Below are 14,639 nucleotides of genomic sequence, written 5' to 3'. Positions count from 1 at the left end.
TATCATTGAGGTAGTGCTTCCTGGCCTGACCACTGAAAGTGGAAGTGAGCTTTGGCTTTGTTAATCCCATGCTGAGAACTGCAGTGTTGGCAGAGAGATGAGACAAATGTGTGCAACTGCTTCAGTTTTTCAGTGTCAAAGACCTGTAAAATGATATTCCTTTTGCTTCAGGTGGGTGTGGGCAGGATCTACCCTGGGTAACCAAAATCCACCCCACTCCTAAAAAAGCTGTAGGTTTCCCTCGAACTACCATTGTTGTGCCAGAAACTAGTACGCTCAGTGAGCAATCATCCAGCTAGATTGTGGAGGAAAACTTTTTGCCTTGTAAAACAATCCCCCCCGTAGACATGAGAGCACAAGATGAAGAGGATAGACTAAAATCAATAGCAAATGTTTTGCTCTGGTTAGGGTTGTTGAGCTTATGCCATTGTGCAGCTGCTCTGTAACCTGTTACTGATCTGCTTGTTTCAGTTTGAAGCGGCATGGGCTTTGACGAATATTGCATCAGGAACCTCCCAACAAACAAAAATAGTCATTGAGGCTGGGGCAGTTCCTATCTTCATAGAGCTGTTAAACTCTGACTTTGAGGATGTCCAAGAACAGGTATGGTTCATTAGTTTTCTCGGGATAGGCTGAGTGTTATAGACACTGGATTTCAACTAAGTGTTTAACATGCATGAAGGTGTTTAGCAAGTAGCTCCAGAGCTGGAGCTTCTATCAGTCTGGCCTAGTTATTTGGAGTCTTAGAAACACTTTCCTAGGACAGTGCTCCCTTCATCCTCTATTCAGAGACTGTGTGCGCTAAAACTGCTGCTCTTTCCTTCCAGGCTGTCTGGGCGTTGGGGAACATCGCTGGAGACAGCTCTGTGTGTAGAGATTATGTCCTTAACTGCTCTATTCTTCCTCCCTTGTTACTGTGAGTAGCCATGAACACTTGGCAATACAGTTCTTAAAGCCCCTGTGTACTAAAGCAGAGTATCCTCTTGGTGTCCAGGTTGAGTGAACAGAACTACTGAAGAGTGTGTGTGGGGGTTGGGAGTCATCTTAGCCTGCAAATAGGCATCAGATGAATTAGCAGTAGTTCAGACTGGTGTCTGATACAACTTGCTAGACAACTCACCTCACACATCCTTGCGTTTGCTGTGCATGGCATGAGCTCTTGCTGCAGAGTATGCCAGACAGCCCTTTCTGAAGTCACAGGGGCTATTTAGAAGTGCATATACAGTAAGTGCAGAGAACCCAAAGAGATACAGCTACACTATAAACTTCAGGAACCTGTTAGTCTGAGGTCTTCCCAGGGTTGAGGAGAAGAAGGTCTTTGCACTCTGCTCTCTGCCTCTGTTTAACACACAAGTCCTGACAACTGCTTCAGCACACTAGAAATGGAGATGGGAAGATTCACCTAGACTGAGGGCTTTCAAGTACTAGCCATATTAATTACTCTCAAAACAGTCTAAATTACCCCATCCTGTTCTGGGTGAACTGATGCTGCTTCTAGTAGCAAGATAAGTGCTTTGCCATGGATGGTGCAAGTAAATCAACAGCCTCTTCTTACAGTAGCTGCTGACTTCAGGCTCCTTGAGGCTAAGCTGGTGACTTTTTTTTTTTCCTGTCCAAGAACTAAGGGATTGGTTTTATTTGTGGTGGTGATTGTGACAGGTGCACAGAGCTGGTCATGGTCCAAGAGGAAAGCACCACGTTGCCCCATCTTATTTCATGCAGAGTCCAAAAAGCTGGGTGGGAACTTCTCGCTCTTTATGAACCATGAAGTGTTAGAGAACAAAGCTTCTAATTTCAACTGGACCCTCTAAGAAGGTCAATGATTTAGATCTTTAAAAGCTGGTTTTCTCCTGAAATGCACTTTACCACAAGATAAATCTTCCATACTGTCAGCACTGGCAATGAGGTTGCTACCAGCAGAAATCCCGGTTTGTTGAAAGCATTTTGAAATCTTTCACCATAATTTCTATACAGTTGTGTAGTCTTGAGTGGTTTCCTTGGCAAGAAGTGGCATTGATTGTATTGCAAATAGCGTTGTTCCTGGGTCAGTACTGAACTAGTATTCTGGGGTCCTAAAGCTGCTGATCTTTTCAGATGAGATCTAAAAATGAGGTCCTGATTACTTGTGGTCACTGAAGATCCCATGGACCTCTTCATCAGTGTGGGCGCTTATCTGGATGTCTTAGCCAAATTTCAGTCTTGAGAAATCGCATTCTGCCAACCTAAATTCCCCCTAGCAATTTTAGTTGAAGACAGTATATGCTTCCTGATCAGAGTTGTGCTGTTAAACAGCTATTGTTTCTGCCCTAGGGGTACCCACAGTTCATCTTTCCTCACGGTCTGTGCATGATGCTCATGAAATATACAACAATAGCATGATCTGAATTTTTCAGACCTGGGCTTAGCAAGTGGGTGCAGCTGTCTCGAACCTCTTGGACTCTTATTGTGTTCCTTCATATTGAATCATGTGCTGGTTTAAAGACAACTCAACTGACTTAACCTGGGAGTGTAATAGCTGTCGTTTCTCTTTTTAGGCTCCTCACCAAGTCCACCAGGTTGACAATGACTCGAAATGCTGTCTGGGCCTTGTCAAACTTGTGCAGAGGGAAGAACCCACCACCTGAATTTGACAAGGTGAGGAATGAATCCTTTCCTGTTAATGGGAACAGAAGCTGTTGTGGAGAGGGAACCCCAGAAAGACCCTGAGGTCTGCTACCTCTAGAGGTCATAAGAAACATTCAGACTAACATATTTTGGAGTTTGCTGATCTCCGTCTAAACATTTGATGGAGATGGTTCAATTTTGATGAATTTCTATTGGTAATAAGGCGGGGGCCTGATGGGACAAGGGCTGCTAGGTAGCTTTTGAAACCTGCCTGTTTCCTGCTAGCTTTCCATCCCTAGGCTCCTTGGCAGTCCACCTGGTGGACTGTCTGAGTCAGGGACCCCAGAGTCTAGGCCAGGAGTGGGCAAACTTTTTGGACTGAGGGCCACATCTTGTTATAGAAATTATATGGCAGGCCATGAATGCTCACAAAATTGGAGTTGGGGTGTGTGGGGGGTGGATCTGGGTGGCACTTACGTCAAGTGGCTCCTGGAAGCAGCAACATGTCCATGTCCCCTCCCCCACCCTGGCTCCTATGTCACGGCATGGCTTGGTGGCTCTGCTATGCACTGCCCCATCCACAGGCACCACCCCTGCAGCTCCCATTGGCCATAGTTCCCAGGCAATGGGAGCTGCGGGGGCAGTGTGTGGAGCAGAGCCTCTTGGCTGCCCCTAAGCATAGGAGCCAGAGAGGAGCTATGCTGCTGCTTCTGGGGGCTGCATGGAGCGGCCCCTGACCCCACTCCTTGGCTGGAGCACAGCAAGCCCCAGACTCCGCTCCCCAAGCGGAGCTTGAAGGCTGAATTAAAACCGCTCGGGGGCCAGATCCAGCCCCCAGGCTGTAGTTTGCCAACCCCTGATCTAGGCCATGCAGGCTGCCCCAGAGCTGGGGCTCCATTCTCTTTAGTGGAGAACGCAGAACTTTGGAGTTTGTTCCAATTTGGAACAAACCAAACTTCAAAATATAGAAATCCTTCACAGCAGACTTACTTATTACCCAATGGAAGGCCTTCTCTTCTCTATACCCCTTCTGTTTGGTGCCCTGTCATCTAAAAAAGATGGTCAGTAACAGCATGAACATTAAGCAGGACTGGAGGATCTTTGCTCCCTATTTTGCTTAACACTGTGGTTAAGGTCTGTTACTTGACAACTCCCTTGATAAGGCTGAAGAAGCTGCAGTGATGGATAGTTAGAAGTATGTGTAAGGCTGTGCACCGTTACATAGGTTACCAAGTATGGTGGTGACTGTTGGGGGTCCCTGTCAACAGTACTGGCTGTTGAAGATTATCAAAGAGGCAGGAAATGAGGTGGTTTTCTTACATGAGAAGAGTGCTTGTCATCCAAGCTGCAAACAGTCCAGCTGTTGCTCATTTTATAAAGAATGGTAAAAAGCTTATAACTGGATATTAGTTTTGGAGAGGGATGACCCCTATATGCTGGATTAGTGAGCGTTGGAGAGGCCCTGTTGTAACTTGAATCCCTTTTGCTACAAGGTTATGTGAACTATGTAGGAATCTGTGTATCCAAAACTATCCGTATTACATCAACGACTCTAACACTTTGTCAGACAACTGGCCCCTGAACAATATATGTAAGGTCCTAGGTATCAAATGTATGAATGGAAACTTTGGTTTCTGATGTTAGTTGAACCAGTTCTTTGGTACTGTTAATTGTGGTAGGTTTAGAAATCTAGGTGAGAACCCCACCCATAGGATGGCATCCAGTTAATTAGTCACACACACTGACATTTGGCATGCTTGCACACACAGCTGCCTTGCCGCTTCTCAACGAACCTTTTCTAAACTCTCTCTCCGGGGTGGGGGTTGTTGGTTATTCTTTTAGGTGTCTCCTTGCTTGCCGGTATTGTCCCGATTATTATTCAGCAGTGACTCCGACTTGCTGGCAGATGCCTGCTGGGCACTCTCCTACCTATCAGATGGCCCCAATGAGAAAATCCAAGCAGTAATAGACTCTGGGGTGTGTCGGCGACTGGTAGAGCTGTTAATGTAAGTGTGTTGCCCTGCATAAGAGGCAAAGACCTTGGACTGAACAGCCCATGTGAATATGGGTTTGTCTCGTTAACCCTTTGCTTATCAAGGTGAAGCGGAAAAATAAGGCTGCTTGTGTCAGAGGGATTATCTAGTATCGATGGGTATGTGGGAATATGTGACATGGGTTGTGCTGGCCTATCGGACAGGGGGAAAAGTCTCTGTATAGTGCTGGAAGTGTAGCTGTAGTGCCCTATGCTAGGAAGAGCATGATACAGAAAGACAATGCTGGTCCTGAGAGCTAGTCTAACCCATGAATGTGCAAAGGCTATGGTGTTGATGCCAGACTAAGACCGTACGCTCTGTGCTGCTCTAATGCTTTAAAACTCATCTGTGGAAGCTTAAAGTAATCTTTTGTTGGCTCTATTATAATGTTAGAAGAAAAGGATCAATAACCGAATAAATACAGCACATTCCAAATAAACTTGTCTTTTGTTGACACTCCTGTAATCCATCGAACTATCTGTAGAGTCATTGCTCTATTTTAGATTTGTTGATTTTGTGTTGTCTAATGCAAATGGCTTTCATTTGCATTGCATCTTGAGGGTTTGCAGAATAAATGCATTTTCAGGAGTGTTCTAATTACTGTTAATTGGATGCCACAACAGTGAGGAGGGGCATGAAAGACTAAAGTTTAGGAGTGATTTGAAGGTGACAAGAAGTGGTCCATGATGAAGCTTATGGTTGTAAGAGGATAAAGAATGTTCTTATGGTGACACAATCCTTGCTCTTTCAATGACAGTCTTTGGTTTGGACACGTTTTGCTGTATGCTTCTGATGGTGGGATTTTAACCAAATGGGGGTGATGCTGGGGGGTGAGGAGGGTGGAGGGATTCTGTTGCAAAGGGCTTGGACTGATGTTTCTTTCCCTTCCTCTTTCTTTTAGGCACAATGATTATAAAGTAGCTTCCCCAGCTTTGCGAGCTGTAGGCAACATTGTGACAGGTGATGACATCCAGACCCAGGTGAGTGGGATGTTACTAGGTCTTCTCAAATTCAGTGTTTGAGCAGGAGGGAGCATTTAAAACGTCTCAGATAAAAACCCAGATTATTACTAAGACGATGGGGTAAAGATCTCATGACAGATCTGCGCTCAGATTTCTAGACTTGCCACTAGAAGATGAAATCTAGGTTAGAAAACCCACCCCTTAATCAAAACAGGAATGGCTCAACCTGCAGGGTTGCCCATAAGATGAACTGAGCCATGATGGAATGGTTCAAGATTTAGCTGCAACAAAAGTCCCTTCTATGTATTGGTGCTTATGAAAAATATACTGTATACGAGCATCTCATTGTAGCCAATGTGTGTGTAGGGAAACAAATCTCAGGACTCCAGTCATTGAAATTCCTAATTTCCAGCATCCAAGAACTCTAGGGATGACTCATTCTGCTGCTGCCTCCTCCTTGAGCTCTGCTACAACAGGAGATGAGGAGCAGGATGCAGCGGAGGGAGGCTTGTCTTCTGTCTACCTCCTGAACCACATACAGCGCATTCCTGGTAGAACACTTTGCAATTGGGATGTCTGATCCTACACATGCCTCTTTGGGATAGGAAAAGCATTCTCTTCCTGCTGCTGCTGAATGGAACACCTCATTCAGTGGCAGGAGTTTCTGGAAAATGTTGGAAGAAAATATTCTTCCCCATAAGAATTCAGTGAAGATGTGCTGAAAGTATCCACTATATGGAAGCGGAGGAAGGCGAACGGTGTCATCCTATCCTGTACTCTTCTCTTAAGGTGATCTTGAACTGCTCAGCTCTGCCTTGCCTGCTTCATTTATTAAGCAGCCCCAAAGAGTCTATCCGGAAGGAAGCTTGCTGGACCATTTCTAACATCACAGCTGGAAACAGGGCTCAGATACAGGTACAGTTTCTAGAATCCTCGGCAGGTCCACCTGCAGCACTCTTGGATCCACGGAGCACCATTAAAACAAAGCTTATGTGATTCTTAGTTGGTGTTTTAAGGGCCACATTTTACACCCTGGGCTTCCCTTTTTCTCTAGTTATTTGCAGGCACAATTAGTGTCCTACTTGACTGCACCCACAATGATATTTAGACATCTAAGTGACGCTAATTGTGCCCACAAATGGAGCCTGGTCTGAAACATGCTCTAAATGTCTAATCACTGAGTGAGCTTGGGGAGATGAGGATTAATCTGCCTCTTCATTGTGGTTCCAAAGTTCAGACGTACACTTAGAATAGTGCTTTTCAATGGGTGTACAGCATTTGATTATTATCCTTTCTAAGGGCTTATATCCAAACAGATGCACACAGTGACCAAAGACTTCCTGTGGTATTGGTGCAATAATAGGAGATTTAAGTTCTTGGACTGTAAACTTAATCTTACACTTACAGGACATGGTAGGGAAAGCAGATGGGGATACTGAAAAGGTTATAGGTTTCTGTTCCTGGAGCCTGCTACCTTTTTAGGAGTCACTTGGCCTGTTCTAAATGCTGCTTCTCTCTTCCTTCAGGCAGTCATAGATGCAAACATTTTCCCAGTGCTGATAGAAATCTTACAGAAAGCAGAATTCCGCACAAGGAAAGAGGCAGCCTGGGCCATCACGAATGCAACATCAGGAGGAACCCCAGAGCAGATCAGGTAAATTGAGAGGCTGTTTTATCTGTAGTTTGTCTCTGACTTCATGAAGCTATAGCAACTTCGTACAATCAGTTTGCCATCCGCATTTGTGGCCATCCGTCCATCGACTCCTCTGGTTACCTTGGCCTTGAAAGAAGCTCCAAGATGTATTCAGAGATCCAGCATGTATCTAGCTTTCCCTGGGCTCTAATTCTTTCAATGAAGAGAATACATTTTTGCTGTAAAGCCATTCAAGTAGGGATAACTTACTGATGCTGCTTCTGCAGTCACCATTGAGACTGTAGCTGTTGAGAACCAGAAGAGTCATTGTTCATATTCAAAGTCTGAGCTATAGCTTAGTGTAACTTGGTTTTATATAACTAAAACACACCTCAAATGTAGCATAAACAGTATTGATTTAAAAATCTTGTGCCACGCAAAGGATGTACTTACAAGTCTTCAGCATGTTGGCCATGCAGTATAATTCTGGAAGTATCTAGTTTGCATCATGTGTATATGCTGACACTCTGGCTTGGGTACAATTCAAAACCCAATGAAGTACTTTAATTTCCTAATCCATTAGTACTTGCTCTTGGGTTTTAAACCCTTTCTGTTCTGCTTCATTCAAAATACATTTCTGTGTCCTTAAAATTTATTAAGTGTGCATCTAATAGCAGCAGCAGCATTACAAGGTGCTCCTATCACTTTTTGTCAGTATTGTGTGCTTTACACAGGAAAAATGTAATATGGACTCTATGCAGGTGAGTTAGTGGTGGTAACTTTGTTTTTTCTGCGGCTTGTGTAGGAAATGCACAAATAATTTTGCAAGTCTAAATTTAAACAGATGTTGGGTATAAATCTTTCACAGTATCAGAGTATAAATACCTGGCTAACTATAGGCTAAATTTAAAGATATGCTGCAAAATTTAAGACCCATGGGAATCTTTTTTTTTTTAATTCCAGTGAAGTTTTTTGTTGGGATTTAAATAGTGCATCTGACTGTAAACAAGTGATACAGATGACTCCAGTTTCATAGTTTACTTTGTCATTCAAAGTAAATGTCAAAGCTTGGACAAACCAGAGTAGAATGTCAAACTTGCCTGCATATAAAATCAGGCACCTTTAATACATCTGGATTCTGACTTCAATGGGAGTTAAGTGCTAACACATTGTAAATAAGGGCCCTGGTTGTTAGCTCTTGAGAGAGAGGTTAAAGTGCCTAATTTAAACACCCAGCTTCCATAGCTAATGGTGAAAAGGGTATTACCTGTTAGGCAATATTTAAAATACAAATTTCCTTAAACCTGACAGTGGCCCTTTAAACCTAAATGCATGCCACACTGTTACTTAACCTTCCTTCCTGATAAACTGAATGTTTGTCTTCCCTGTGCCTTCTCTTCAGGTACTTGGTAAACCTAGGCTGTATCAAACCTCTGTGTGACCTGCTGACTGTCATGGACTCCAAGATTGTTCAAGTGGCCCTGAATGGCCTGGAGAATATCCTGCGGCTCGGTGAGCAGGAGGCCAAGCAAAGTGGCACAGGCATCAACCCCTACTGCAGCCTCATTGAGGAAGCCTATGGTAAGTGGCTCTCACTGGCCTTGCTATCGTGACTCCTTCCCAGGAGGAAGTAATGCAGGATATGTGTTAGAGCAAACGTTCTCAAACTGGTCCATGGACCACCAGTGGTCCATAAGCTCCATTCAGGTGGTCCATGGATAGTTCCCTCTAAGGTGCACTCCTGGGCAGCCACACACGAGAGAATGAAGGGACACCCACCTTATTATGGAGTCACACAAGCATGGCTCGACTAATTAGGTGCCTGGAGAAGACGCACATGTAAGGTGAGGTGGTGGCCTTGGGGGGTAAAAGGAATAGGGGGGTAGGTGGGAAGGGGGCATGGCCTTGCGGGGGGAGAAGGGGTAGGTGGGCAAAATGCAAGCTGAACAAATGGTGGTCTTGTGGCCCCAAACAGTTGAAAGGGTGAAGGATGGATGGGGGCAGGGAATAATATGGATGTTCTGATCAGTCTTGCCACATTCCATTTTTCTCTTTCCTAAGGCTTGGATAAGATAGAGTTCCTGCAGAGTCATGAGAACCAGGAAATCTACCAGAAGGCCTTTGATTTGATTGAGCACTACTTTGGAGTAGAGGATGACGACTCCAACCTGGCTCCCCAGGTAGATGAGAACCAGCAGCAATTCATCTTCCAGCAGCCTGAGGCCCCTATGGAAGGCTTCCAGCTATAATGTGTTCAGATGGGGAAGAACACCATGAACTTGCCAGAAATCAACTGGGAGCAGCCAGAGTTATAGTCCCATTTCCCCCTCCTTACAAACAGAAGGCGCAAACACCCACGCCACCCATTAGGAAACAGTTCCTCCTTCAAGAACAGCTAGAAGCAATGCTTTGCTCTCATGGAAAGAAGGGGATTTTATTTTTTACACTTTTTTTGCTGCTGCATACATGTCTTTAAAGCAGGCACCAAGGTGGAGGAAGGACACGGAGGTAACAAATTGCACCTCTTGTTTTAATTTGTGGTGATCTTTCACAAATATTGTCACTTGTTACCTCGGGTACTTAAATGAAATTTCAGTAGGGGTGGGTGGGGGGGGGAAAACACAAATCAAAAGTTAAGCATTCTCTTCTCTGACAACATTAATCCTGGAAGCTAGGGTTGATCTATTTAATTTTTTTTGCACATCTTACTCTTTGTTAAAGACTCTAATCTGCCAAGAGCAAAGTTTAGCCCCTCACGTTTTCACAGCTCTCCTTCAGTGGACCGCGCCATTGGACATGGGCCAAGTTCCCCTTGAAACATACTGTAAATGGACAAAGGAGAAGTGGGGAGACTTTTCCTGGGGAAGGATTTTTTCCCTTTGTTTAAAAATATTAATTTTTTTTTTTAAAGAACTGTTATTGGTATTTAAAAAAAAGCAACAAAACCCCAAAGATGGTAATTGTGAACAGGTGGGGGAGATGTTTTGGTGGTCTTTGAAAAGAGGAAGCACAGCTGTCATTGCACGGGCTTCGCTTGCATTGCTACTGATTGAAGTCACAGAACTGTTGAAATGGTGAAACCCATCTTCATCTTTACTTGAAAATTTGTTTCATGAAAACATGTATTAAGATTTGGATTTTTTTCTGAATGGATGGGGTGGGGGTGGATTATTTGTTATGGGGTGGGGAGGAAGGAGGGCATAGCTACACTTGACAGGAGCATTGTGTGCGGTGTTAACTCCAGTAGCAAAGGGCCTGAGTTTTCAGGATTACTTTCTGCTCACAGTTGGATCATGTACATTTTACTTCAAAAGGAAGAGTCAAAGCTCTGTATTTTTTATATATTATATATAGGTAGATATTTGTCTAATTGGGCTTCAGAGAAAAATATATATGAAATTTCTGTAATTTATGTAAATAGCATACTGTGAGGCAGGTACACCTGGAAATGATGGTCTATGAACTCACTCACTGGTTGTCCTGCTTCTTTTTCCTCTGTTTACTCACGTACTGTACAAGCAAACATAGATTTGTCTTAAACTCCTTTTCCAGATTGAGTTTAGTTAGCCAAGAGTGATATAAAACACAATAGGCTATGGAGAACCCAAACAATTTTGGGATTTGAGGGAAGGGGATGGGGAAACATGGTTCACCGAGGTGTCTAATAAACTTGCTGAGTGCATCCCCTCCCTGTTCTTGCTGTCCTAAGCAAGTGCAAGTTTTGATGCCTTTGGGACTGAGAATTTCAAGAGGGTAAGAAACAAAGCATGGTGCCAGTTGTATGAAATCAAGAAATCTAATTTCACAAGTCCTTCACATTTAAAAAAAAAAATCGGTGCATTTGACTGGTAGCTGGCTGTGGCTAGAGTGATCTCTAAATGCATAAAGTTCCTTTATCACTTGCTGCAGTTCAAGTTTGGGGTGAATTATTTAATATTAGAGAGCCTTGTGGAGCACGTGTGAAAGCTTAGTTGGTGTACTGGAGTGCTGTGCCATTGCAGGATCTTTAGAAACCTACCAGGGAACTTGGACTCCTAGCGAACACATTAAAATTGGAACCTTCATTTATCTGTGAAGAATGAAACTGAATATTGCATTTTAAAAAAATGTATTAAGGTTTGTGAGGTTACTTGACAAGCCACTTACATTAGCCCAGTGGCTCACTCACATGCCTATGGCTAGTGTGCATCCCCTCCCTCTTCTCTTTAAACAGAGGGGGGAGAAATCCTTTTGTCCATCTTCTAAAGCTTGGGTTAGCTGCTGAGAAGTCTTTTGTATTGAGACTTTTATGAAAGAAAGATTCATTGTGTAGTTCAATTGTAATATGTATTGGGGTAGTTTGTTAAAGAAGAGCATGCAAATTAAAATCTCTTCTAATGAATCCTTATGCAGTTGATGGAAGATGAAGAAATAAGCAATCTGGCTTTATATTCAAATTCAAGCCTAGCCTTCTGCTTAAGGTCTCAAATACCATCAGTATGATTGCAGAGTATATTCCTGGATGCTGGGGTCAGCCTACCTACAATCTAATTGGTCCAGTCTTATTCAAGAATCTTGCTTGCCTCAAGAGATTTTATTTCCCCATTAAAAATATCCGTGAGCAACTGTGGGTTAAGTGAAGCTTCTACACATGGGTGTTCTTTCTCCTGTCTCTTTTGTGAGGCAGGCGGGGGGGTGGGGTTGCTGCTATTTTTCCTTCCACTTGTAGGCCTTTCAGCACTAGCATCAATGATGTTTCCCATGGCCATGCATACGGTACTTTAGGTTCTAGGATGTACCCTAAAGCTCAGTTGTTGCACTGACACCTTTCTCTCACCTCTTTCTGTATCTGCAAATAATCCAGCAGTGGATCTGGAAGAGAAATGGATGCTGTAGCAAACTGCTTTGCAGGGATCATTGAAATTAAAAAATGCTGTCCTGAATTGATGTATAAGCAGACACCCACTTTGTGGAGAGTAAGAAGAGAATGTGGATGGGTAAAAAGGACTGTTCTCCTGCATGGCTGTTTGGGAGACCTTCAGGGGCTGGATGTGACCACAGAATGTGGTAGCCAGGCTACCTGAAAGCCTGCAGGTGGGTTGGGCTAAATCTGCAGAATCAAGCTGTTTATCAGTAGGAAATAAGTTGTTGAATAGGAACTGTTATCAAGTGAAGGGCTTCAGAGGAACAAAATTCATATGATCAGTTTCATGGAGATGGTAAAATTCACTGTGGGATTGAACCGTTCTACAATCAATAAAACCTTATTTTAAGCTTAGGGTAAACCTATTCAGTGTCTAATTTTTTTTACCAACTAGACTCTGGATATTCATATTGTATTTGAAATTGGATCTACAGCCAAGGGAAGTTAACAACTTTGAAACCCAGAACTGGAGAAGACGTGTGTGGGACTCTGTTTCCTTCCTCCTCAGCTCTCTCTCCCATGAGGCTGTGTCTTTCTGTGATATCTGGTCAATACTGAGCCCCATCTTGCTTTTACTCTTCCAAAAAGGCTCCCTCTTTGGCAAATGAAAAGCAGTAATGTATCCCTTCCATAGACAGGTTCTATGTGGAAGGCCTTATGAGAAATGTTCCAAAGCCACCTGTGACCCAGTGGTCCCTTCACTGATGAGGGAGACATTCTTGGAGCTGCTATTCCACCAGTCAGCTATCTGAGGTGTTACATGAACCAGAGTACTATATTAGGACTGTGGTGAAGAGAAAATATCCTTCTAGGATAGAGCCTGATACCTCCATGGCTTTAGGATGGCATCTCAATAGCAAAAAGGTAACCAAAAGATCTTGATTCATCCACAATTGTAGTCTTCTGATGTAAATCACTTAAAACCCAAGGTTTTATTTGTTCTGTGCATTACCTCAGGACCATATAAAAGAAATGGAGCTCCTCACTCCATCGGAGCTTCTTCCATTCATTGCAGCATGAAGAGGCATTGGGATCGGCTTTGCAAGATCGCTTTTTTAAAATGAGACTTTTGGTCCCTGAAATGATGTGGAACTACCTAACAAACTTGTAGCAAAAGCTGCAGAGGTAGTAAGGATGGCTTTTTGTTCAGAGTGGCCCTACTATCTTCCTGCTGTGAGGAAGCTTGCTTCTTGTCCTTGATAGCAAGAGCCATTCCTACACAAAGCAGTAAACTACTGTCTAAATTACAACTCAAACCTTCCCTTAGCAACCAGAGAAACTAATACTTAAGCCCAAGCCACCTATTGAGGTATTGTTCCTTCTTGTAATTAGCTTGACATCTTTTTATAGAAAATGGGGGAATATTTGGTTTACCAAAAAAATCTTGCACCCTGCCCTTCCCTCCCCCGCACCCCCAAAAAAAAACACAACCAAAAAAACAAATCTTGTGAAAAGGGCATCACTTCCTGCTGTCTTCTGAATTGGAACTTTACAACTGATATTAGGGAACAAGTTTGGCTTTTGGAAAGCTGCTCTTGCAGAGTGCAGGAGAATCCATGCTGATGTCAACCTTGTTGAATTTATGCTAAGTGTCTGTAGATAAGCTCTCTCCAGAACCTCCACAAATGCTGTCCTGGGGTGTGCCACTTAGTTTTTAACAAACATTCATCCCTCCCCCCACCCCCGCATGTAAGCTGCTTCTATTTTTCTCAGCTCTCACAAGTGCCGTGTAGACCTACAAGAGATGTTGAAATTCAAGCATTCATCTTATGGGTCTACTTTTTATTTTGAATATTACTGTTTTGTTAAACAATCTATGGCCTTTTTTCCTATCAATATTGCACTGCATGCAGTGGTTGCACTACAGACTATGCCAACCCGTTCAGTTAACCTCAGTGCTAAGTTTGTGCTGTCAGCAACTTGGGTATCGTAAATCCCCTAGGTCTGGGGTCTATTTTGTACACTTATCTTCTCGAACCACCATCTCTTAGGTGCTCCCAAAACACTTTAGAGGCTAGTTTACTTCCTGCATACTATATTGCTCAGTAATTGTGCGCATCTAGCATACCTCCAAGTATGGCATACCCAGTGGATGCTAGCTATAAAAACTAGTTTTACCATTCTTGTCGTTTAGGGACTCCTGACTGTTGGCAGTACCTCCTCTGTATTGGTTACCTAGAGCAATAGCACTTCAACCCAGAGTGAAAGCAATATCAACTCAGAACATGTCGGGGATAATTGGAGGAAGGATCCTCAAGCAAGCATGCAATTACAGTTAACTGCTAGTGTTTGGCTTTCTCTAGTCTCTAGTACATGACCAGGGCAGATAACTGGTACAATGAAATCTCTCAAAGTATTTAGAAGAAGTTTAATCTGTGCCATTATACTGGATCCCTTCCCTCATAATTCTCAGATCTCTGCATGTATCATAACTTGAAGCACTCTTGGGAGGGGGGTGTGGGGGGGGTGTTATTCCTAGACCAGCCTCTTCAACACTACTGCAT

The 14,639-nt window shown here is 43.4% G+C and overlaps 1 protein-coding gene across 1 annotated transcript in view; it reads left to right on the top strand.

Annotated features, from left to right (window-relative positions):
- The window catches only part of KPNA6 (karyopherin subunit alpha 6), a 32,694-nt gene extending 22,868 nt beyond the window's left edge, over positions 1-9,826 (top strand). The window contains exons 6-14 of the mRNA XM_084652269.1: positions 472-603; positions 828-916; positions 2,535-2,634; positions 4,447-4,610; positions 5,539-5,617; positions 6,389-6,514; positions 7,126-7,253; positions 8,635-8,813; positions 9,294-9,826. Coding sequence (XP_084508395.1) covers positions 472-603; positions 828-916; positions 2,535-2,634; positions 4,447-4,610; positions 5,539-5,617; positions 6,389-6,514; positions 7,126-7,253; positions 8,635-8,813; positions 9,294-9,481 — 1,185 coding nt within the window. The 3' untranslated portion in view covers positions 9,482-9,826. The remainder of the gene's footprint in view (positions 1-471; positions 604-827; positions 917-2,534; positions 2,635-4,446; positions 4,611-5,538; positions 5,618-6,388; positions 6,515-7,125; positions 7,254-8,634; positions 8,814-9,293) is intronic.
- The last annotated feature ends 4,813 nt before the right edge of the window (positions 9,827-14,639 follow it).

Source organism: Lepidochelys olivacea, assembly GCF_965140295.1.
Source record: "Lepidochelys olivacea isolate rLepOli2 genome assembly, chromosome: 19".
In the NCBI taxonomy this organism is placed as follows: Eukaryota; Metazoa; Chordata; order Testudines; family Cheloniidae; genus Lepidochelys; species Lepidochelys olivacea.
This window is presented reverse-complemented; position numbering and strand designations above follow the sequence as displayed.